The sequence below is a fragment of the Camelus dromedarius genome, chromosome 7, assembly GCF_036321535.1.
Source record: "Camelus dromedarius isolate mCamDro1 chromosome 7, mCamDro1.pat, whole genome shotgun sequence".
Taxonomy (NCBI): Eukaryota; Metazoa; Chordata; class Mammalia; order Artiodactyla; family Camelidae; genus Camelus; species Camelus dromedarius.
The window spans coordinates 41,616,388-41,643,023 of record NC_087442.1 but is presented as its reverse complement, the minus strand read 5'-3'; the positions used below and the strand labels follow the sequence as shown (position 1 = coordinate 41,643,023).

At 39.2% G+C, this 26,636-nt stretch overlaps 1 protein-coding gene across 3 annotated transcripts in view; it reads left to right on the top strand.

Moving 5' to 3' along the window:
* CHN2 (chimerin 2) overlaps positions 1 to 26,636 on the top strand; it is a 268,875-nt gene that overhangs the window by 968 nt on the left and 241,271 nt on the right. The window contains exon 1 of one of the 3 annotated variants that reach the window (XM_064487486.1): positions 14,815 to 14,897. The exons of the other annotated variants lie outside the window; for them this stretch is intronic. Within the exon in view, the coding sequence (XP_064343556.1) occupies positions 14,852 to 14,897 (46 nt within the window). The 5' untranslated portion in view covers positions 14,815 to 14,851. Of the gene's footprint in view, positions 1 to 14,814; positions 14,898 to 26,636 lie in introns of those variants that run through there. 3 annotated transcript variants of the gene reach the window in all.

Below are 26,636 nucleotides of genomic sequence, written 5' to 3'. Positions count from 1 at the left end.
TGATTGAAGAGTTAGGGGACAGGTGGTCGAGCCCAGCCTCTGACAATTTGCCTGGTTACAAGTGTGCAGGTGTGTGTGTGTGTGTGTGTGTGATTTTCCTCTGTGGCCTCTTGGAAAACATTCTGTAATTTTACTTTCCAGGCATACAATTTTTTTCCCAAATGCTACCGAGCAAAGGAAGGGCTTCTTTCAGCGTTTCTGTGGTTGATCAGTGGGTCTAATTGAAGAGAAAAAAATTGCTAATGAATCTGAAGGAGTACGAATCAATAGAAGCAGACCCACTGGATTCTGAGTATGACAGGTTTCTAATCAAAATGATGCATTAGGTAGAATTCTTTTACCTCTCTGGTCATTGAAAACTTTAATGACAAAACCTAAAGGAATAACTGCTAAGACATTTAGTGTAGTTTAGTGTTCAGGGGGCAAGAAGATCTTGAAGTCCTAATGGAAATGCTCAATATGTTAATATTTTATTAATTCCTATTGTGTGTGTGTTTTAAGTTACTACCAAAAAATTAAACTCAAAGAAAGAAACACTTTGTTGGAGGCACTGGACTGCAAGCCAGGCATTAAGGAATCATATCTCTAGATGCATGGCTAATTAAATCATAAATGCAAGGCTATTTACTAAGGTGCAATTGTGATGTGGCACAAGGTGATCACTTGAAAGCCATCTGTTAGATTTTTTGGCAGATTTTAGTTTCAGGGAAATAGCTCTTCCTTTTTTGATCACTGCCAACTAAACAAAAGCACAGTGTTGTGTTGTGTATGATAGAGTTGAAGTTTCTGGTAGTAGCATCCAATGGGGCAGAACAGTCATATCTTATTAAGAGCAGCAACAAGTTGACCGCCTGTGGTTTTAATTCTGAGAACTCAGCAAAAGCTACAGCTTATTTTTAGTACCCCCAAACCACTGCTGCTGCTCTTCAACTCATTTTGGTTGACTAACATTGAATTTAAAATACAGTGATGTTGGCTTATGATTAGCATATGGTTATCCCTCTCAGAAAACGGCCCACTAGAAAATAAACTGATGGGGGAGAGGTGATGAAGGGAAAGAAGAAAGCAGAAAGGACAAGAAGGCAGTATCGTCACAGGATTTACTGGTGGCATAAATTACAGATGCCATGGCATCTGAATTTTCAGATCTTAAGGTAGCTTAAGAAACCGGGTTGAAAAACCTAACTCAGCCTTGGGAAGAATACATGGATTTGAAGCTGCACAGTATAGCTTTAGATGTTGGTAATTGTTTTGCAGATGAGATAGAGATGCTTGTAATGGTTCTCTTTTTTGCTTTAGTTACCACTGTTTTAAATCCTAATGGAAAGCGGGAAATTACGAAAAAGCTGAAATTCGGAGAGTAGGCAGGGATATATTATTTGGTGTGAATCAGCCTGGGGCATGAACTTATATTGCCTAATTCACCAATTCATCAGGCATTTTTTGTGGAAATATATGAGAACTGGAGTGGGGTTCTCTTTTTAAGCACATTTACCATCGTCTGGATCATGAATAACTCAGATGACACGAGCAATTCACACCTATGAGAGGTGTTGGGCAGGAAAGAATAGAGCCTGTTTATGGTGACAGCTGGGTTCTTTCAGGCAAAGGTCAGAGTCTGAGAAATTAGGGCACTCCATCAACCTATTAATCATCGTTTTGGAGGGCCTACTATGTGCCAGGCAGTAAGTTATAAGCCTCAACTACGAAGAGGTTAAGTAAGGAAGATAGTTTTAGGATTCCTTCTAGGTCTGAAATTCTGGGATTATTGTCCTTGTGTTTGGCTCCACCACTGACCAGTTGGATGACTTGGGGTGAGTTACTTTACTTCTCCAAGCCCCAGTTCCCTCATCTGTAAATGAAACTAATGCTACTGATAAGAGTTATTTCATAAGAATGTCATGGGGATTAAATGAGATAATGTGTATAGAGCACTTAGCACAGGGTGTGGCATTTAATAAGTGCTCGGTGTGAATGAAGTTTGTTCCTTGGCAGAATGAAAAAGAAGACAGGCAGACAGGCACTCACTGGCTCAGACTTTAGGTACAAAAGTAAGTCCAGCACACATCCAAACTGCCTCTTAATATTGCCTGTTAAATTTGGTCTTGAGGTTTGAGCTCCATTAAAAAAGCATTTGTTAAGTTTCTTTTCGGTTTCAGGCGTAGTCCGAAGCGTTTGTAATAGAAAGATGAATCCAGATCCTTCCCGTCCCCATCTCCCCATCCAGCAGCAGAGATGGACAAGCAAATAGGAATCTGTATTCCAACTTGAGAAAATGAATTATGTGGAGGAGTGCAGGGCAGAGAGCGATGACCTCAGTTTAGAAGGGTCAGTAGAGGTGACATATGAGTTGGGCCTTGAAAGATGAGTGGGTTTTGTTTTCAGAAAGCAGAAGACAAAAGAGCTTAGGCAAAGGCCTGGAGATAGGGAAGTTCATAGCCTAATTTTCACCTTCCTTCTTAGGGCTATTGATTCTTTTTCTTGGTGGTTCCTCATCTCTGGTCCGTGATGCTTATAGGCCGATCATCATTGTGCAGAGAGCTGCCAGATCTCTTACCAGTGCTGCTGGCATAGGAGGTTTTCATTCTGTTCAGGTAGCAGTGGGTTTGAAGGCACAGGTTTGGACACCTTAGGACAGATTTGGGCAGTTGAGCACTAAGAAAGGAACAGTTGATTCTGTCATGTCCAGCATATAGAGAGGTGAAGTCGAATAATGTGAGTTAAACCTCTCTTGGAGGAATAGCCGTGGGAGGTTTAGATTTGGATGTGTTTGGACAAAGAGTAAAAATCAAATAATTGACTCAGTATTAAGCTCAAAGTTATCTGATTTTCCTGAGAATCTATTCTCACCTGCCGTTGTTGAACAACGTCACCCACACCTCTCGTTTACTGTGTTACCAGCTAAGACATAACAAATGAAATGATCAGGTTAAAATTAATTTTTAAATACAGTTTCTGAGAATTCTTTAGAAATTTTCTTCTAGAATATTCAATTATGTGTAAAAGAAATTGCTTTGCTTTTGTTTTAATGATGACTGCTGGTAATTAAATTTCACAATCACCTAGATTGGCGGGAAGGTTTGATTACCTTTATTATTTTAAATCAGAAAAAAAAAATCCGTATCCTTAAGCTTTTAATCTAGCCTGTGGTACTTGATTATACTCTGAAATAAACAATGGATGATCGGCAAAATAGTTTTCCTAATAATCATGGGTTAGATTTGCTTGTATAATTGAAATAAGAACTTTTTGCATATTAGTCACGTGATCACCGAATGGATAATTTCATAGAGTAAAGAAAAAAAATCGACTTAAGTAAAGTAATAAATAAAGAAGCTATGAGATGTTTTCCAGTAACTGAACAGGGTAAAAAATTAAATATTAAAGAGACTCCTGGGATAAGAAGTTGTTAAGATTTTGAGAACATAAACACACTGTATTATAGAAATGAAATCGACAGGGACTTTTTAAATTAAAATGCAAATAGAAAAGGGTAAAAATCAATATTGTGTGCAGAATCATCAAAACCTTAATTGGGAAGAGAACATTCCTGAATGGACGGAGGGATTTTTCCAGATTCCAGATTCTGTACAACAGTAATGTGGGCCAGGTAAATAATGCCATTTTCTGCTGTCACACTAGTGTTGATCCTAGAAATGATAAAGAGGAATTTTCATTACTCATTGTTGGAGAGTCACAACCAGTGGTATATATAAATCTTTCACATTCCTGGATGCAGACAGCAAAATTGAACAATAATAATGCTGCCAAACTTATGTATGTGTAATTAGAAACTCCATAGTTCTTCTAGTACAAAGCAGGATATCTTTGTTGAAATAGACACTCACACTGAGAAGTTTTCTGGACCCGTGGACTTCAGAAATACTCAATTATGTGTAGGCAAAATATCTTTACTTTTGTTTTAGCGATAACTGCTGGTAATTTAATTTCCGTCACCTAGAGTGGCAGGAAGATTTGATCACCTTTATTATAAACCATGCCCACAAAAACTTGCAATTTCAAAAAAATTGCAAATTAAAAAAACCCGCAAAGCTAAAAATTAATCCCCTGAGAAAAATCATTCGCTCAGATGAGAAGTATTGTTCTTTGCTGTTTGTCTGGTGACCTTTCCATACCTCATTTTTACTTGTTAGATTTCCACTGTCCTTTGTGGTACCTGAGATGAACCCAGTGATATAAAATCTGAGAGGAAAGGAGACTTCTTAAGCATGACTACTTGTTGGCAGTGTTTAATAAGAGCCCGCTGATTTGTGTACGTTTGCTAAAACGCCAGATCCCTGCCATTTCTACTAACCCTATGAAGAGTTTTGAATGACCTTGTCATTTGTTGAACTTTTGGGAGATGCAGACACCAGGTATTTTCGAAGGCCAGTCTGTGTGGGGTTTCACTGGACAATGTGTTCTCTAAGCTGCCACCTGGGGTTTGGCCCGAGTGTCAGGCCTGCTGAGGACCGTCTGCTGCTCTGCGGGGTCTCCTGTTTTTGCACAATGGTGAAAATACCCGGACATTAGTTTTGGAAAACCTATATATGAGCAATGTCATATTGGTGTAGTTTGGGGAAGAATTTTCTGCCAGAAGATCAAGATTCTTGCCAAGAAAGTTAGATACAGAGAAAGATAAACGAACCTAGTAATAAACACAAGGTTAGTAGCACCCAGCTATCACCCACAATCACTTACCTTTTATGAATATGTTCTCATTTCATGGCTTCTTAAATATGTCATTTAATTTTCAAAGTGAATGGCTTTCTTTTCTTTTTTCCTTCCTTCCTTCCTTTTCTTTCTTTCTTCCTTCCTTCCTTTCATCCTTTCTTCCTTCCTTCCTTCTGTCCTTCCTTCCTTTCTTCTTTTTGCTTTTCTCATCTCCTTTGTTGGTTAGATTTCTATTTAGAGACTTTTTTCAAAAATCCTGCCTTTGGTCTACATTATGGTGAATAGTTTCCAAATCCTCCAGGTACCTTGCTGCTGCTTCTACTTGCTCGGTGGGAAAGGAGGCTGGTATTCTGTTTCTTACCTGGATTCTCATCAGAGGGTCAAGATGGACACCTCTATCTCTGGTGTGGGCTGGTTGGTGTGACAGGGCACACTCACGTGTCTCAACCTGGCGAACAATAGCAGAGAGGTTTATCTGAAGTCTCCATGGCTAGACAAAAACTCAGTTAGGAATGTGCTGGACCCACACACAGTCTGCCTGGCCGTGGGGCCCACGTGGCTGTCCGCTGGGTTCTGAGGCTGGAGAGCTGGCCTGTGAGCCCTACCAGGTGGCGATACAGTTTTTCAGCCCTGCACCGAGGGAGAGCCTCCACTAGCTGCTTGTGCAGATAGTCTGCTTTTGCCTGTGTTTATTACTAAGTGAACACCTTTGTGGGGACCTTCTTTGAATATAGCCTTTACGTGTGGTCTCATGACAGCGCTGGCTTGCTTCAGCAGTCTAGCCTGTCAAAGTGCCCCAACTCCGGCCCCTTCAGCAGTTTCAAGTGTTATTTTAAATCATCCAATGTCTGAGTTCCCATAGGCATTCTCTAAGAAAGGTGTTCAGTTAATAACCTTATTTAAAGTGTGATAATCAGCTCAGGTCAGAGGTCACATTGATCAGATTCCTGGCATTGAGACATTGCCCACGCATTGTGCAGGCTGCCAGTCACCCCTTGCCTTGGTGGGCCTGCCGAGGAGAGCACTTTGTCAAGGAGAGAGGCTGGGTGCCCGTTGCCTGGGAGAGTCAACTAGAGCTGGAGAAAAAGTCTGCTTCCTTGAGCTGGGGAGAGATCCCACTTTCTGAAACGTTGTCTTCATTAGATGTTGTAGAAAGAGCCCTAAATGTGGAATCAGAAGATCTGAACACTTATACATTTAACCAGAACATTTAAACCCTTAGCTAGGGCACCTAAACCCTTTACCCTCAGTCAGAGACCTTAAGCCCTTAACCAGGACCCTTAAACCATTAACCAAAGCCCTTGAACTCTGAACCAAGGCTCCTAAACCCTAACATAGGCACTTCAACCAGATGTGGCCTTCAGTGAAGTTAGCCGCTCTGACCTTAAATACCTCGCTGCAAACTGCAGATGTGACAGCGTGCTTCCTGGAGTTGATGTGAGCATTAGGAGAGGTGATGGAAACATCCCTTCCCACAGACCCAGCCAATCACACCTGCTTTTTAGAGGCCAATTCCCTCTCTTCCCTCTCTGCTTCCCTTAATGTCTCTGAGCCTCAGGTCTCTTAGGTATAAATCGGAAATAGCAATATTTGATGAATTTATCCCACAGAGTTGTCATTCCTGAAGTACTGTTTGGGAAAATGCTAAGTAAAGTGTAAAAGCAACTAGCAGTTGAATGGCTGCTTCGTGTCATTCTAGTTACACTATCTTATGTAATTCTCACAATATGTCTCGCAAGTAGACATTCTATCCTGCTTTGTAAACAAAGACCTAGGTTCAGAGAGGCCACAGGGTTTAGATTTGAAATGCTAGGATTGGAGCAAGGGCTTCCTAATTTCAAAGATCATGCTTTCCCCTCTTGACTCATAAGGAGTTGGTTCATTTTGATCTCTGTTTACGAAGTTTCTGACATTAGAGTTTCAGGCTGAAATATATGCTCATTGTTAATGGAGAAAATACAGTAATATAGTCGTGCTTTATTTTGTTGCTATTAGTGGTTATCCAGACCCTCACCTCAGTCTGACCAAAGCTTATTCCCATGAGCAATATGAACTGGGAGGTATTACCAAGTCGTTACTCTGCAGTGCGAACACCTAGGAAATTTGGACTTGTGAGTATCTGTACTTGAGAGGAGTCTTGCAAGGTGAAGGATATATAGGTGTTCATTGTACTATTCTTGCAACTATTCTAAAGGTTTGAAACTTTCTAAATGAAAGAAAAAAACTGAGGCAAAAAGAAAGGAAAAGTACTATTTTGCATTCAGTTGATTTCCTTCATGGGTTCCTTCAGAAGCATTCCATTTTGTGTGAGCCTATCAAGTCTTGTTATCACCTTGTGAAACTCCCAGATTCTGAATCCCCAGGCAGCAGAATATCTATTTCTTAGCTTATATCTTAAGTGAAAGCATAAAGGAACTGAAATTACAGAAGAAGTTCAGGTAGACTCCATGCAACAATTTCTACCTGAGAGGTTTTTTTTTTTCTCCCTAGCTGGATTGACTTTACATTTTACTGGAGGTTTGGACTGAGGAGGGACCTTGGAGGTTGTTTAGAGGATTCCAGCATTGTATGAGGGAGAGAATCAGGGTCCAAGGGACTCCAGGAACTGCTGCCCCGTGCTGCTCAGCCAGTTAGTGGTTGAGCTAGAGCTGACCTGTGGTCTAGGACCCATGTTTGCAGAACACCTTCGCTCCATCCCCCTTCCTAGTTCATTGTAAAGAAGAGCATCTTAGAGAATTTCTTGCAGACTTCTTTTTTCTGTCTGGCTTCATACAGGCTGTTCTATTTAGTTATTTAATATTTTCAAAAGAGAAGTCATAAAGTGCTTTGTATTTTAAATGGGCATTAGAACTTCAAGGCTGTTGTGCCAACAGAGGCACAGATTTAAGCGACTTCATGTCTGCGCTAACTATATAGAGCGGTGCTGTCTGATATGGTAACCACCAGCCACAAGTAGCTTTTTAAATTTAAATTCAAAGAATTCAGTTCCTCACTGGTACTAGGCATATTTCAAGTGCTCAGTAGGACCTATGGCTGGTGGTTGCCATATCAGAGTGCACAGACATGGACCATTCTTATCATTCCATGAAGATTCTATTGGGCAGTGCTGGTAGACAGTGTCTATAGTTCTAAGACAGGGACCTTACAAATCTAAAGTTAATTAGCTGAGGATAGAAAATCTGACAAAATGTTCTCCCATTCTTGTGTTTGCTCCTTGTGCTGCTTGGGTTATATTTTACTAATTTTGCAAATTGGCTTTTTTTTTAAAAAGTAATTTTTCATTATTTCGAGGCTGTGCGAACTGTGGAATGACAGCAGGAATAAGATGTTGAGGAGAGTAATTAAAATGTTTATAAACCCTTCCAGTCCTGAAGCTTGATTCAAACTTTTTAAAAAAATGATTTATCGTTTCCCTAATGGAAAATCCATTTCTTTTTGAAATAAACTCACAGTGAGTTGTAATTTCACCCTCAAAGAGGGGGAAAAAATGCCTATGTCCAGTGGCATATCTAAGCTGTGCTATTTAAAAGAGATTTTCTACCAACTTGGCCATCAGGAAACCATTTGCCTAGAAGCATTTCCCCATATACAGGGCAAAGCAAATGCACTGCTTTTTAGAGGAGTTAGCTTTTGGGATTTTCAGCACATTTAATTGGGGGGAAATGGATGCAAATAAGATGCAAGAACATGACAGTTCCTATAAAAAGGAAGCTGCTCTCCTCCTTGGACTTCTGTTACCATCTTCAAGTGCAACAACAGAGAAATTTGGAAAGGTGGAGGGTATCTTCAAAGTGTCAAGCAACTGTCAGGAAAGAGGCTGCTGTTGAGGCCACTGGACTCAGAAACCATGTTAGCCAGAGGCTTGTGGCATGCATGGCTTCTTCTTTATCGACGAAACTCAGATCACAAATTTAGGGCAGTATGAATCACAGAATCACGTAGGTAGCAACCTTATGCAATTCTTTTCTCATTGGAGGCCCAGCACCTAAATTTCATCCTGCCCCATCACTGACCTCTGGACCCTCAGTCCTGGCTGAGCGCTATCTTCTTCAAGGAAGTGAAACTTAGCCCTTCCTGGTTGTTTTACATGATGCCACACTAACAATGTAAAGTACTTTTTCTTAAATAATTTTGCTTCCAAGGAGTAACCTGAGAGAGATCAATGTTGGGACAGCAAGTAGACAGAAGGCAAGGAGCACAGTTTTGGGAGTAAATCTTCTGTAGCATCTACTGGAGTCTGGGGGCTGTGACACTGACCTGGAAGGGCCTGATTCTCAAGAACCTAGACCCACAGTGTCCAATATGGTAGCCTGGGCTATTTAACCCTTGAAATGTGGCTAGTCTGAGATGAGCTGCAAGGTAAAATACACACCAGAGTTTGAAGACTTAGTACAAAAAACAAAAAAGAATGTGAAACTCTCACAGGTAACTTTGTTATATTGATTATATGTTGAAATGATAACATTTTTGGATATAGGTTAAAGAAAATATATTCTAAAAATTAATTCCACACACTTATTTAGAAATGTTTAATGTTGCTGTTAGAATTTTCTAAACTACGTATGTGGCTCACATGAGTCTATCTGTACTGGACAGCACTGGTCTGGACGACTCCAGTGAGAATGTTCTAGCCTTTATCACAGAGTCCACTGTACAGCACCTGCTGACTGAGTGCTCAGTGGCTCCCAGTGTTGCTGTCCTGACCACTTTCCAGTCCAGAAACTTCCCCTTCCTCCCCTGAGGCCCGGATCAGTCCCGATTCTCAAGTCCCTGTTTTGTTTTAGTCCCAGACATTGAGAGATGTTCTTCATTTTGCTGGGGCTGCACAGTGATTTTGAAATGAATTACTGCAGAAAGGGACAGGTTGAGACTTTCATCAGATTCTTGCTTATGTAGGTTTTGTGCCTTGTTTTGTGTTTATTTTTGGGTTTTGCTTCACTATAATTCTGTGTATTTACATAAAGTAAATTTTTGTATTACTTTATGTAAATTTATGTATTTACTGTGATTTTTATGTACACTTCTCCTTCCAAAGAAACTCTGCAGTGCTATAATGCTGTGAAGTTGGAAAGAGAAGCTGAGAGAACAAGAAACACATTTTTCCCTTGACCTGAAGCTTCTTGCCGTGAGTGTGTATATGTGTATACACACACGTACATGTATGGCCTGTCTGTATGTGTGTATGTATACACAGAAAGCAGAAGTGGATTGGGTTTCAAACAAAAGTTATTTCCAACCAAATACATAAATTAATATTAAGGGAAATGAAAAGTCAAGCCTAGTAGTACTTTCAATAACAAAGAAAATCACTTGGGATTTTGTTAATGATGTGTAGATATTAATGCACATAATTTGTCTGCCTAATATTGATTTAAGTTGCTCATTCAAATTCGCTTGATTATAGAAAAATTCGCCATTTTGTTTCACAGTGTTTGCCCCTGAAGACAGTGAGTCTGCAAAACCATGTTTATTGTGTAAATAACACTATTTTAGTGACTCTTGTGTGGAAAGAGTCTTATGTTGTCTCCTTCAGGAAGTGCCGTTGAGTTGTTAGTTTCTGGTTGGGGGCCTGGTTAGTTCAAGCCAGGTGTTCTTTCGTTATCTCCCTGGTGATCAATATTAGGGGTTGAAGGTACTGTCAGTGACCTGGGCACAGAAGTTTTTCTTTCTATGTGGTGGTGTTAATGTGCCGGAGGGTTGCACTTTGTCCGTGTGAGAGGCCTATGCTTGTTTTAAGCAGCCAAACTAACCTATGTGCTTTATTTATTTATTTATTTTTTGGATCAAATATGAGTTCTTCCTCAGAGGAAAAGGCAATTGACAGGGACTTTGTAAACTCTCTTGAAATAATATCAAATTAAGATGAGAAGGCTGCTCTCCCTTCTGGGTGAGGCGGCCCGCTCTCTGTCTATGGAGTGTGTAACTGCTTTTACTTTAAATTGAGCACCCAATCCCCACACCTCGTGACCTTTCTCTTGCCTTCTAAAACAGCCTGAGCTCTGTCTACAGAGTATATATCTCTCTGAATAAATCTACTTTTACTCAACAACAACAAAAAGATTAGGAGCAAAACCACAGCAAATCCTAGGCAATTATGAACGGAAGACATGATTTGAAACTAGGCAATGTAATTTGTCACAAGAACATAATTGCCCCAGTACTTACTTGGTTCTATATTCTAACCCCAGTAATAGTATGAAGGGGTGTTGTAAAAACGCACAGCAGTCTTTCAGGGAAGAGATGCCCTGCAGATATCTTCCTTTTCATAAACAGCTGAGTGTAAATCTGTCATTCAGGAATTCATGTAAACATGTTTCTGAGAGCATATGTAGTTTTAGCTTGTGCTCCATCCATTTTCTACCCCTAGAGTGGACTTGTATTTCTTTTTATTGCTTTAAATGTAACTCTCTGAAACCGATTTCTAACATCCATTCTGGGTGTTGTAAATAAATATGGGTTCATCTGAACCCTGCACTTCAAGGGTGTTGTGTTACATTATACGTGCCATGAAGCTGGGAATCCAGTCCAAACACCACCATCAACGGCAGTGTTAACTTGGCCCCCTCTGAATTTCCATTTTTCTCATGCATACAATCAGCTAATAATACTTGTGAAAATCAAGTGGGGTAATGTCTATGAAAGAAACTTGAAAATTGAAAGTTTGTGAACAAAATATAAAAATCTCTGGTTTCATGAAATTCCCATTCTGTTAGATGCTCCACAGAGTCCTTTCCTGGGTGATGGGATCACTCAGAGTTCATGATTGTCTCATGTAAATGGAAAAATCTGTCCTAAACATATTACCTTGTTCTTCTTGAACAGCCATTAAAAACCTTGAAGTGTAATCCCACCAGTTTAGAATTTCTCCAGTCAGTGTCAGACTCCACTTTGCGTCCCTTTCCCATAAACATTTTTAAGTAGCCTGGACAAATCTTTCATCTAAAGGCACACCACTGTTGATACTTTCTGATTCAGAGATGTGGCTCTTTTGCAAATCAAATTTGATGTAATAATCAACATATGCAAATGACTATCTGTAAAAAACATGCAAGTTACAAAGCACAGCAACGTAACTCATAAGAAAAGCCACCACCCAGCCTAGGAACATTTCGTCCTGTTGCATCTTCCTGGGTCTCTTCTCCCTTCTTCTCCTCCCTCATCTTCTTTATTCCCTTCTTCCAAAAGTAACCACTACTTTGAATTTCCTCCTTACTATTCCCTTGGTTTTCTTTCTTTAAATGATTTTTATCTCATGTCACTAAAATACATGCTGCACAAAGGCAGATATTTTTGTCTGTTTTGTTCACCGCTAATCCCCAGTGCCTAGAAGAGTGTCTGGCACACAGTAGGCACTCAAAAACTAGTTGTTGAGTGAATGAATATGTCAGTACCCAAGCACTCTATAATGGGAATACTGCTATAGTCCCTCCTTCATCTCTCGTATGTAATCAGTTCTGTAAATGATGTAAACTCCATCACTGTTTCACATTAGCTGCATGCCTTTCATGATTTTTTAGAATATTAGTGTTTTTAAACGGGTCATGTAGATTATTTGCATTTAGTTGCAATAGGAGACTCCCAGCAAAATTGCATGGACTTTTCTGAACCAGGACTTCTTATTGAACTTGGTCTGTAGTTCACAAACACTTTGCAGGAGTGAATAGTGAACACTCAAGGAACGTAAGTAGTAAAGCTAGAGTTCAAGGAGAGCTACAGAGAAGTTTTTTTAAAAAGAATAAAGTATATGTGCTACAATGGGGATGGACCTTGAAAACATTATGCTAAGTGAAAGGAGCCACCTGCAAAAGACCACATATTGTATGATTCGACTTATATGAAATGTCCAGAATAGGCAAATCATAGAAACAGAGAGTAGATGAGTTATCTTCTAGGGCTGAAAGGGCTGGAGGGAAACCAGAGTAACTGCTAAGGGGTATGGGTTTCTTTGAGGGGGTGAGGAAATTGTTCTAGAATTGATTGTGGTAATGGTTGCACCTAAAAGTCATTGAATTTCACACTTTTAAAGAAGTGACTTCAGGGTAAGTGAATTATATCTCAAAAAATCTGTTGTTTAAAAGAGACCACAAAAATGGATAGAGTAAGCATGAGAAGGTGAAAGGCTGTAAAAAACTCACAGATCAAGTCCCTCTGGGACAGGATGCTTGTAATCAGATAGGAGGTATTCATTCATTCCACATTCCCTGATATCTTGATCAACACGTAGAGGTGCCCCTCCTCCTCTCATTTTTTATTTCTACATTCATCTTTTTCTGCTGCCTGCCTCCAGTCTCCTGAAAAGGACCCGTGGAGTCGTGTTCTCTGTGGCTGATTTGCAGGGTCAGCTCTGCCTGTACTACATGTCTCCTTCCCCAGTGCCCCCTGAAGGTCACTGTGTCCTCCTTCCTGCTGAAAAATGAGGAACAGCAGCAGGTCTCTGCTGATGCTGGACAAAGCAATTAAAGCATTTCTCTTGACTAGTTAATTAGATTTTTATGCAACTTTTCAAGCCCTGGGCACAACTCTAATGCCCTCTAACTGGGATGTGAGTCATCTGGGAACCAAGTTTCCTACTGTGTACCTGGTGCTGCTGAGTTTTATCAGGGCAGTGATGCCACTGTTTTTCCCTTCCAGGCCCCCACTAGGTGGATGCATGTGCAGACGTTCCCGAGGGTATCATCTGCTGGGTCTTCCATTGTTTCTAATCAAAGAGCTGACACCCTTTGATCATGTCAGATCACAAGATCGTACTGTAAATACTTCGTTAGGAAGACTAAAATATTACACTGATACAGCTGTCTCTGATGCTCTCATAGTGTTTACTTTCACCCTGAACAAATAAAGAAATGTGCATTTGATCTGATCAGATCTAAAATATGAATATTGCAAATATGAAATGTCTTTGAACCCTATAGAGTTCACTATGATGAATCCAATCAGTAAGCATTTTTTAAACACCTGCTGGTTTTGAGTGCCAGGTTGTTGTAGAAATCCTCCTTTCCCCACAAGTTTAGAGACTCCTAGGGCAAGGTAGACTTTCTGTCTGTTGGAGGAAGCTCTGGTGGGGAGCTCCTGGAGACAGAGACTGGCGTCTTTGGAGAACAGTCCCTGGGTGGCCACTTCGCAGGCAGGCTTCAGTCTGCAAAGGCCTGTGTGAGTTTATAGGATTACTGTCTCTCCTTCAACCTGTTCATTGCCTATTCTCCCTTCTCCCCATGGGACAACTAATAGGTACCCACACAAAATCCAAATAAATCCCCATTCATAGGAGTGTGACGACAAAGCAACCTCTGAAACGTCTTCCTTAGTTCTTTCCTTAAGGTCCCATTTGCAGTATTTTCTTGGCACCTAGAGGAGGAAGTGGGTATGGGCTATAGAGTATGTTGTCCCGTGTCCTCCCTCAGGGGACATCTGGCTGCCCTGGGTCCCCTATGACGGTGTGGGCAAGGTATTGTGCCTTGTGCTGGCCTCTGCAGCTGCCCTCACGTCTCACCACCGCTGTAGATTTTGTACCTTGGTCCTCCTACTTTCTAGTGTCACAGGCCAAACTTTCCCTAACAAAAAACACACTGTCCCTGGGACATGCTGTTCATGTAATTTTTCTCATGCCAACACCAGCACAACCTGCTGCCTTTACAGCTCTTCACTTCTTGAGTAGAGCATTCCATTGAATGAGTTAGGATGCTTCTGCAGAAAACCCCAAAGGAAGTGGGAGACAGGGCCACTAAATACTGTGGGAGCTGACTGTCTGCTCCTCTGCAGTTCTGTTCTGTCGGCTCTCCCTCTTGGTGGATGGGCTTTGTCCTCAGCGTCGCTCTCCTTTTGGTGTCCAGATGACAACGGCAGTCCCCTGCCATCATGTTTAGAGAGAGAAAAGACATAATAGCACAGTAACATAACTCTCATGAAAAGCCACCCCCCAGCCTAGAACATTTCGTCCCCTTGCATCTTCCTGGGTCTCTTCCTCCTGGCTTGGTGGAAAGTGAGAACACCTTTCTCAGAAGCACCCTTGCCCCCAGCAGACTTCCCCTTGCCTCATTGGCCACAGTTTTGTCACATGATCCTATGTGAGCCAATCACTTGCAAGAATAGGATTCCCATAATGCACTCAGTCCAGTCATGACTGCCCTCCTGGGATGGGGAGAGGGCCAGCCTCTCCTGGAAGAGTGAGGACACCTGGATGGAACAGGGTTCTGTGAAGGAGGAACCGAGAGTGTCTGCCACAGGTATGTCATGAATGTCCTCAGCCGTTGGAACCTCTAAGGCCAGCACAGAAATACTGAGAGTTCTAGGAAACCTGGCTTCTCCCAGTCAAAGGACTTACTATAATCTAGTTGAGAACCAAATGATTCGTGAGCCTATTCATTCTGTTATAATATTCACTCCCTGACAAAAAGTGTTTCTGCTTCCCTTCCAAATTAAAGTGACTGACAGCTTTTACTGACGCGTTGTTTTCACTTGTTAGTGCTTTATGGTTTGAAGCATTTTGTTTTACAGTTATGAGCTATTCATTCAAAAATAGATAGATTCTTTAGCTGTAATGAAAAGTAGGACAGTGAGGGTTGAACATTTTGATTCTCGGCTGACTTTAACATCCCTGAGCCTGCTGTAAGTTTGAATTGTTTTATTAAAAATTTGGAGAATAATAGTAGGTGATTCAGCCACTCCTGGTTGCTATGGTGAGGAATTTTTAAAGCTTTGGTTTATGAGAAATAGTGATCATTAGCAGCTCTTTATTTTTAAAACAGAGAGCCCTGCAAACTGTGAAGGCTTGAGTGGAATAGATGACTGGCATCTAATTGGAGAAAGAATCTCAGGTTATTTCCAAAGAAAAGAGAACAGGCAGAAAGCTTTTGGAGAGCAGATTCCTGTTTTCCATTTTTATGGCAGGCCTGAGTGTATGAAGCTCATTGGACAAGAAGTCATGTGACCCAGGTCTTTGCTGGTTCTCTCTCAGCTTTTGCTTTTCATATGGCCTGGGGCTAATTACATTATCATTTTGTAACTTTTTGATGCTCATGTGTAGAATTATTAGGTCAGACCAGATCATCTCTGAGGGTCTTGAAAATTGTATGATTTTGTGACTCAGCTGATTTCCTCTTGCCAATTGATAGTGCTTTGGTGGTACCCCCAAGAGAACAGCCCTCCCTCCCCCAGCACATACTTCACATAGCAATTACCACTGGCCTCATTTGCTCTAGGCACCCAGTCTGTAAAACATAAACTACTGGGAGCCTGTCCTTTTATCACTTTTCAGTGCTTATTCTAAGTAAGCCCAGAGATATTCCGCATGTGCTCCAGGGAAGTGCTTTACAAGCCTTTTGGAATGTGATTCACACTAAGGAATATATTTTATATCACGACCCAGCACACACACAACATACATACATAATTCATTGTATACTTATTGGGTATTTACCATGTTCTAAGTGTCAGAAATAATATTGCAGTAGACAAAACAGACAAAACTCCTGGTCCTTACGGAGTTTCTAAATATAGAGAGAGAATAAACCAAAGAAAATGTATGTAATCTGTATGTATATGAAATGTATGTATCATTATTATATGTAATTTATCTAATACATTAGATGATAAGTTCTATGGAGAAAAATAAAGCAGGAAGGGAGATACGAAATACTGGCAGTGGTCGTAGGGGTCTGATTATTAAATTGTGTGGTCAGGGAAGGCCTTACTGAGGAGATGACATTTGATGGTGAGGGAGTCAGCATGCAGGTGTCTGGAGGAAGAGCATTCCGGACAGAGGGAACAACAGTGACAGATGCCCGCATGCAGGAACGTGCCTGGTTTGTTCCACGTCCCAGAGCGTCCATGGGTCTGGGGTCAATGCGGGTAAATAGGACTGAGCAGAAAGGGGGTGGGGCACATTGTGGTGGGCCATGCCGGCCATCATAAGGGCTTCAGCTTTTACTCTGGGTGAGATAGATTGTCCTTCCAGGGTTCTGGAAGAGTGACCTGATCTGGCCTGGGTTTTAACCAGGAACCATTCTGCCAGAACCAACACGGTAGAATATTGAGAGTAGATTAAGCAAGAATGCTGTGTGGGCGCAAGATCCACAAACTGTGATTACGCCATCCTGTGTGTTGTGCTCTGATACTCTCTCTTCTATTGCATTCTAACTCATTCATCTAAAAACTGGTGAGGACCCACATACTGATTTCAAGATCCACTATAGGATGGCAACTGGCAGCTTGAAAAAGATTATCGTTTGGCCTTGAATCCCAAAGATGTAACAGCTGAGTTTCCTTGCTCGAGGCATGACTGTGGTAGACATGGCACCTGTGGAAGACTGCCTGATTTCAGTAATGGTTTTCAAGAAGCTTTTGTTCATTATTTTAATTTACACTGAAGAACACTATTTTACTGAATGATGATTTAAAAGTTTCATCTTTTTCTACATATTCAGTAGGTTTTTATTAACAATTTATATTTTAAATGACTTTTTTATTGAACTTCAGTTGATTTACTATATTGTGTTAGTGTCAGGTGTACAGCATAGCAATTCAGTTTTTTTCTGATTATATTCTCTTATAGGTTATTACAATACATTCAAAGTAGTTTCCTGTGCTATACAGTATATCCTTGCTGCTTATCTATTTTATGTACAGTGTTGTGTATCTGTTAATCCCATACTCCTCTAATTTATCCCTCCTCCCTCCCTCTCCCTTTTGGAAAAACTTTTTTATAGAGAGCATTTTAAATATACTTGAAGTAAAGAGAAAAGTGTTATGAACCAACTTCAACAGTGATAAACTCACGGCCTGGTGTCCTCTAAACTTAACTCCCATAGTTTGGATTTGGAAACACATCACAGGCCTGGTATCATTTCATCTGTAAATATTTCAGTTGTTGTCTTAAAAGACAGGAACTCTTTTAAAAAGATGCCACATTAGTAGAATCTCACACACACACACACAAGCAGTAATTCCCCCTTTTCAGTCTGGTCAGTGGTGTCTTGTTCGTTTGAGGAGGGAGAGGCAAGCGACTTTAATGAACCGCAGCTGTGGTCATGCGCCCTCACTCCCGATGCTGAGGGTGGTGTTTCTGGGTGCTGCCGAGCCCCTGTTGAAGAAATGCTTTACTTCCAAAAATCAGTCAATTCAATCCTATACCCCTTTTGCACTTTCATTTCTTCTTAAGTGTGGCCTCCTTTTCTGTGGCTCTTGAGTAATCAATGCTAATCCCCCTGAGAGAAAGTCTTGGGTCTTATGACCCTTGTACGGCCCAGTGTTTCGACATGGTTTCCGGCACAAAGCAGCCATCACACTTCTGTTAATGTTTTACTTTTATAAATGTGGCGTTGGGGTAATCTCTCCTTTGATCATATGTTGCAACCTCATCAAAATCTGACTTTTTAAGGAGGCCTCACTTCTAGCAGGATGGAAAGCTTTCTGGATCAGCATTGACTCTTTGACAGGAGCCTTCAAGTTAGTCTCAGTCCTTACAGAGCATTTTTTGTTCCTTCTATTCTATGAGCTCATTATCCTCAATCATTAGGGTGTGGTGTTTGCCTTCCTGTGGTACCTGCACTAATCGCCACCAATTTATTGGCAAGAGACTAATTTGATATGGGCTACATTACAGGAAACATTGTCACTTCTGAATATGTGTAATAGTCAGAATTTCAGATAAAGGGAAGTAAACACTTACTTGTTCAAGTATATGGTGTATACCAATCCAGTGTTGAGTATCCTTTGTTTACCTAATTAACTACCCAAATATCTTATCCATAAAATTGGCAAGGGTGGGGGTGGCAATACTCCAAAACATTGCTTTCATCCTCACTTTCTCCAATCTTTTCCCCTTTTCTTTTCCATAAAAATTGAGTACATACTTGTGCTACCACACATGCATGTGGGCTCTGGTGACACAAAAAGATGAGAAGCTGCCTCCTTGTAACTTCCTGTTCAGAGTCTATCCCTAGTGGATTGTCACTCTGTAAAGGCAGGGACCCTCAGGTCACTAGCTGCTTGCAGAGAGCTTGCTACCTCATAGCTTCTTAAGAACAGTTTTTGGATGAATGGCTGAATGAATGGAGACATGAACCTCAGCACAAAGGAGTTTACAGCCCAAGGTTTGGTAGTGAATGTGGACTTGGTGGAACCTGGTAGAACTTGTAAAGTCATTATCAGTTGTAAATATTTGTAGTTCAGAACTCTTACATTGCTACCCTTCTTGGCCACTGTCTTCTGAGTTTTTTTGTACCCTCTTGAAGATATCAGAAGTTCCACATGGGGACTCGTACAAACAGTGGCACAGGTATGGCCTCTGGCCTGAAAACAAGAAGTCTGAAGGTGAGGGGAAGCCCCCAATTCATTCACTGTCTACCTCTCCTGCACATGTAGCTCTTGTGGGATGAGGCGTTCCCAGCTTCTCATTCTCTCTGGTTCTGTAAATGTCACAGTCTTGGGAGGCCTCCCGGATGTCCTGATTAAGGGTCTTGTTTAGCCTGGAGGCATGCCTGTAGTTGCAACCCCTTACCACAAGGAAAGCATTTTTAAAACTAAATCTGTCTGTTTTTTCTTCTCTCTTAGTTACAATTTTGTTTATGCTCTGACAAGAGACATTTACTACTGGTTAAACAGGAATTAAAGATACTTGTTGCTATGTCATTCCAGGGCAAGGATTTACTCTGGTGGGAAGTAATGTCCTGGGTGTGTGTGTGTGTATGCATGTCTGTGTTTAAGCATATGCCAAAGGTGTGTCTGTTAGTTGCTGTGTGTGTGCACATGTGTGTGTCTATCTGTCTGATTTTGTGTTTGTGTGTCAGTGTATGTGTGTGTCTTTGTGGGATGTGGGTCATATATGTGTATCTTTGTGTCATAAGGCAGATTCACTTCCCAGGGGAAGGAGAACTTTCAGAGGACCATACCCATGGGACAGGTTTTCAGCTACTGTCTTTTCTTGTGGCTTTATATTATTTACTACTCTAACTGAAGTGACTGATTCAGAATATGAGAGAGTTCTTTTAGAGAATGGAAAAGATATCATTTAACATTTTAATGGTTACATATAATTAATCTTATTATGTAAACCAATTATTTTTAATCCCCAAATGGAGCTTGTATCTAAGCCTAAGTAATTCTCCAGGTGTAATGAGTGACAAGCCATAGAGCCCAAATGTCAGAGAAGCAGCTATTTTGGGGAGCTGAAACATCTCTTTTTTTAATAGACATTTCAGTTGCTGAAGGAGTCCTTATAGATTCCCCCTCAAAATTAAAAAAGCAAGAGGAAGAGGAAATTACAATTAATAGTCTTAAAATTCCAATTAATCTCTCAAATAGTGATTAATTTCCAGAGACGCAGAGACTCTACAGTATATCTGAGAGAAAGGAAAGACAATTAGGATTGAGGAAATTGGTAGAGGACACTCGGGTAGGTGGGAATCCCACCAGGATTGAAGACTGCACTAGGATTGAGATAATTGACAAGGTTGGAAGCCTGCCAAAAATGATCTAGCATTGGCTCTTCTTAATGGGACAAATGTGCCCATTTGGAAACCCACTAACTGTGTTTCCTAAAACTGTGTCTTGTCTCTTTATGGAAATCCGCGAGTAAGATCTGGTATCAAATTAGAGTGCTTTCTTTGTCACCTTCCAGCTCATCATTTGGCGGAAATGTTGGTCTGCCTCTGCCCTCCTTTGTGCTCAGGGCATACTTGGGGCTCACCTCTCCCTAACAATCAACATCTCAGTGAGCTGGTTCAAGTCTGTTCGTTTAAGACCGTGGATGCTTTAAATTTATGAGACCACTGTTGTAGTCTGGAAATCACAAAAACCAGTTGATGCATCAACTTTTTCCTCTATTAAGGCAAAATAATACCATGGCAATTTTTTTTTTTGCTGCAAATTATTGAGGAAAGGATAAATTGGAACAAAGAGAAAATCAGCACGTTCTCATAGAGCTGGCTATACTTACGAAAATAATATTTATTTTAACATGCAAATACTAAGTTCTGAGTGGATTCAGTTTTAAGTCGTTTGGAACTGATTTGTATGTACCTGAAGTTTTAATTACATGGTGATGAAGATGGTGTTAACACTTTTACAGTAGCAAGGCTTTTGATCTGTTTCTTCTCTCCAATCTACTAACAGTACTTATTAGGGGAAAAAAACCCTCCAGAGATTGAGAAATAAACATCACAGTCCCTTAAACTTCTAAATATATGCAGCACTTCACAGAAATAATGTTGAGTGAAGTAACCATTTGTGGTCAGCTAGAAAATGTAACTTTCAGAAGGATTTGACCAGCTATACTGACCTAGAAAACTAAATAAGCAGTTTGGAAAATCTGGTTTGTGTGTATAATTATTTTTATATTATCTCAGGCTGCGTCTTGCAAAGAGCAGACCACAGTAGTTATCTGACCTATTGCTCTACCCTTGCCTTTTCTTCAACACAGTAACTATGTAAGACTCAGCATGTTTTTCACTAACTATATGCAAAACGGGGCATTACTTACTTTAGCAGCCCTCTATCTGGAGGCGGCTCAAGTGCTCTGTAATCTCTCAGTTTGAATGGAAAAGATACCTTAATTTGGGACCAGTGGTAACATTTATAGACTGGGGAGGGGTGGCCACCGGGAAAAGAAAAGCATTTGGCACTTTTATTAACTGAAAATGTCTTGGAAGTTGTGATGTCTCAGCTATGTTTAATTAAAATAGAAAATTAATCTTCAGGATCAAAGAGTCCTAACAATGCTTTTCATTTGGATATAAATATTTAGTTGGGATATAGGTTACAGGATGTCTTTAAGGCCTTAAGGTCCTTTGGGTTTACTGTTTTTAATTCTGGCTCTTCCTTTAGTTGCTTGGAGCACAGAAGAGTGATTTCCTTTAGATTATGTGCATGCTTCTAAAGATATCTGAGTAAAAGATACATTTCTGATAATTTGCCATCTCAGCTTCATCCCGTGGGCAGCAGGCTGGAATGCAGTAACTTAACCTGAATGTGAATGAATGCATATATGCAAGAGGATGTGTGTCTCTTCTGGATTTGCAGGAATTGGCATTAAAGCAGTTTAATCAGGATACCCTGAATGGCTTATCATCTTGATTAGCTAGCATTGCAATTAGAAGATGTTAAACTTTTGTTTAAAACATGAATGTGACTGGTGGAGTTCAGATATTCATAAAACTAGGTTTAGCCTATAGTTTAACCCTCTAATATCTTACATTAAAAATAAAAAGATGGCTCAAGGGAGATAAGAAATCGAAATTAATTACAAAGCTGTAAAGGGCCCTGGGTGATTTTAGTCTTATTTGGGATCGTGACATCCCCTCCCACCCAGCCACAACCCTGACCCCCTCCAGTACAGCAGCACTTCTCTTCTCTGCTCCTGAGTTGGTTCCTTTCTCTTCATAAGTTTGCTGTAACCATAAATACTAGACAGTACAAGTCATGCTTAGTGAAGGTGGGCATCAGGACTAGTGGAATCACACAATATCTGTGTTAAAAGGTTATGGCCTATTAAGATATGCTTTTTAAAGTTAGTTATTGACACACACAGGACATTTAGGTTGTTTTCAATGAGGCAGGCTCTGTCAGAGACTGATACAGTGGTCCTTAATCCTAATTCACCAGGAATGGTTTTTTAAAAAACACTGGCCCAGGCCACATTCCAGACCTAAAGAACTAGAACATATAGAAGTAAGGCTGAGAGATACTCACAGTGCAGTCATGGTTACAAAACACTCCATGTTTCCCCAAAACGGGGAGTGATGAGTTACTTAGAGCTTTGAACAGTCAAAGGATGCTCCCTGCAGCTTGTTAGAAATGCAAATCTCAGGCCCACCCCACACCTACTGAATCAGAATCTGATCCCCAAATGATTTTTATGTAGTTTAACATTTAAGAAGCATTTATTAAAAACCCTTAAATATGTGAGTGAGAAATAGCATCAAAACCACAAGAGATTAGGACCATGGTTAAGTGAGGAAAAACAGCCATACAAGGGAATTTTGCTAGCTTAAATGAAGTTTGGGAAGAGTTTTTGATGACTTAGGAGATACTTATATTAGAGCACTTAAATGAAAAATAGAAGGTTAGAGAATTGTATCTATAATAAGACATTGTCTGTATTTAAACATTAAAGAAAGAATTTCCACTTTTGAAGTCCTGGGCTTGATGGTATGACAGATATTGGACTTAGCCTCCTGTTATGAAAAGCTGTAAAACTGGATAATATATAAGCAACTCATTCGGGCATTGGATAATAACCAGTACAGAAATACAGTCATTGAGTGAAAGGTGGGGGAGTTCTCTGTGAGATCCCACATTATCAGTGGCTTTTTCTCTGAGACCATTTTTCAAACCAAGGTGCAGAAAAACAGAGCCCAAACAGAGAACTTCAGTCTGCCAAGGCAGAAGAAACAGAGCCCAGAATTTGAGGACATCAAGGATTTGAGGGTCAGAGAGATGTAGGAGTTTGGGCATAGTGAGAATACACAGACCTGGATGGACACTCTGAGCATTCATAGGAGGCTTTAGAAAGCCAGGCTGGGGTCCCAGGGAGGAAGGATTCACCCATGCCTTGACAGGATCAAGGTGATCCATAGGCAGTTTAGCAGCTGAGCAAAATAAAACTCAACCCTCTGTAAGAAAAAGGACATAATGCAGAGTTCACATAATATCCACAGTGTACATCATAAAATTAAAACTATTTCATCTGTGAAGAAGCAGAAAAAGTGACCAATAATCAAGAGGTAAAGAAGGCAATAAAAACAGATCTGTAGATGATCCAGATGTTAAAGCTACTAGAAATGGGTCTCAAAATAATTACGATTAGGACATTAAAGGAAATGGAAGACCTTTATTTAAGAAATTTCTTTATGCAGAAGGAAAATGATCTCAAAGAGAAAGACATAATTGCAGGAAGGAATTGCAGGAAGAGTTACAGAAATGGTAAATATGTGCATGAGTATAAATAAATATTGATTATTTAAAGTAACAATAATCCTTGTGAGGTCTCCAACATTTATAAAAGTAAAATACAAAATAATAACAAAGGATGGCAAAGGCAAATGGAGTTAAAGTTAGAAGGTTCTTGCCTTCTTTAGGATGGGATAAAGTTACTAATTTAAAGAACATAAATAAATCAAGGATGCGTTTTATAATTTTTAGGATAGTGATTAAGGTAGTAATTTTTTAAAAGTACAACTAAAATGCTAACAAGGGAGAAAAAATAATTTTAAAACTTTGATTTAAAGGGAAATGAAAAAAACACAGGAACAAAGAATAGATGTAGATGGGGCAAATGGTAAACAAATTATAAGATGGTAAACTTAAAAGCAATTAATATAAAAGTAGTTACATTATATATACATGGTTTCAACATTCAATGAAAATAGAAAGATTGTCAGAATGGATAAAAGTAACCAACTATAATAGGTTTAAATTTTAAGATACTTTATAAAGACACAAAAAGGTTGAAAGTAAAAGGTTACAGGTGGATTTAGCATTCAAAAACTAAACAAAATTATGCTTATATTGACATATTAATATCAGACAAAGTTTATTTTAAAACAAGAATCATTATGAGAGATACGGAGGGACATTTCTTAATGACAAAAGGAAATTATAACAATCCTAAATTTGTAGGCATTTAATGTTATATCTTCAAACCTTGGTAGACTCAAAGGAAAAATAGACAACTCCAAAAATCATTGTTGGAGATTTTAAGCAGATAAAAGTCAATTAAAAAAAATAGAAGACCTGAAGAATATGATTAAGTAAATTAACTTGATCAATTCACAAATACAGACACTACATCCAACAACTGCATTCTTTTCGAATGTACGTGGGCTCTTCTTTTAAGTGCTCATGGGACATTTGACGAAATAGACCAACCACATCTTGGCCATAAAATATGTCTCAACAAATATCAAAGGATTGGAATCAGTGTATCTGATCTGACTACAGTAAAATTAAATTAGGACTTGGTAACAGAGAGATACTTAGAACACCTCTTAATATTTGGAAATAAGCAAGACTTGTAAATAACCCATGCAAGTAGAAATTACAATGTGAATAGGAAAATGTTTTGAGGGGAATAATAAAGGTAATGAGAATGAAGCACATGAAAATTTGTGAGATGGAACTAAACCAGTACTTAGAAGGAAATCTATATCTTTAAAAATGTATATGGCATAAAAAAGGAAAAGTTGAAAATAAATAATTTGGAGGAGGGATAAATTAGGAGTGTAGGATTAACAGGTACACACTGGTATATATAAAATAGATAAGTAACAAGGACTTACTGTGTAACACAGGGAACAATGTTCAATATATTTAATAACCTATAATGGAAATTAATCTGAAAAATATATAACTGAATCACTTTGCTGTACACCTGAAATTAACACAATGTTGTAAATCAACTATGCTTCAATAAAAAAAGAATCAGAGAAAATAATTTAAACATTTATTCAAGAAACTAGAAAATAAATGGCAAATTAATCCAAAAGAATAAAGAAAGGAAATGATAAAAAGAAGAGCAGCAATTAAAGAAGTAGAAAAAAGGAATGTGTTATAAAAAATTGACAAAACTAAGTGTGGTTCTTTAAAAATATTAATATAATTGATTAATTCCTAGACGACCAACCAAGAAAAGTGAAAACATAAGAAATTTCAGCAAAAAAAAAAAGGGGGGGGAGATCACAACTATAGGTCACAGAAATATTAAAAGGAAAGTAAGGGGCTATTACAATCAACTTTATGTCAATAAAATTGACAACTTAGGGAAAATTGGCAAATTCCTTCAAAAAGACAACTTACCAAAATGAACATAAGAAAAAATTAGAAATCAGAATAGTCCTATACCTAGTATTGAAATTGAAACCAAAATTAAATGTCTTCCTACAAATTAAATTCCAGACTCAGACTGCTTTAGTGATAAATTATTCTTAATATTTAGGGAAGAAGTAATGCCAATTTTACACAAACTCTTCCAGAGAATAGCAGAGGATGGAACATTTCTTAACTCATTTTGTGAGGTCAGCATAACCAAACTCTGACAAGAACTTACTTAAAAGGAAAATAATAAGTGAATATCTCTCCTGAGCCCTAAAATTGTTTTTAGCAAATAAAGGTCAGCAATTTACAAAAGCATAATACATCATGATCAAATGGGATTTATTTCAGAAATCCACGGTTGTTTTAACTTTGAAAAAATAATTAAAACCTTATTAAAAGAATAAAGGAAGAAGAAAAGACATGGTGAATTTACACTGCCAGATATTAAGATTTACTATAAAGTATGGTATACTGTGGCATTGATTCAAGGGTACATGAATAGAACAGAAGAATAGAATAGCGTTCAGGAGTAAATGTTGCAGATATATACATATAACTGACAGAGTACTTAAATCTAGAATATATAAAGAATCCTATCCTCAAGGGAATTGGAAAAATACAGTCAACCCAATTAAAAACTGGCCATAATACTTGAAAACCCTTTCACAGAAGAGAATGTCACAATTGCCAGTAAGCATATAAATTATGCTCAATGTCATTAATTACTAGATAAAATTATTAGATAAATACAAGTAAAAATTTTAAAAAGGTACTACTACATGCCTACCAGAATGGCTAAAATTAAAAAGACTGACAATATCAAGCCATTACTTTAGACTTTTGGTGACCTGGGGAAAAGAATTAACTCTGTCCCCTTTGTCCTTATAGTTAGAACACTGTATGGTCATTTTCTCGGCTATAGCATTCCAAGTCACCTCCCCAGTGATTTAGCCTTCTCACGTTCCCCGGGTAGATATAGCCAATCTACTCAGGAGTTCCAGTGAAACACTGATTTGTCATTACTGATTGCCATTCTCCAAATTAAACACTGTTCTGACTTTCTCACCATAGATTAATTTTGTCTGTTTTTGAATTTTATATCCATAGAATCATACAATATGCACCTATGTACTCTTTTATATTTAGATTCTTTT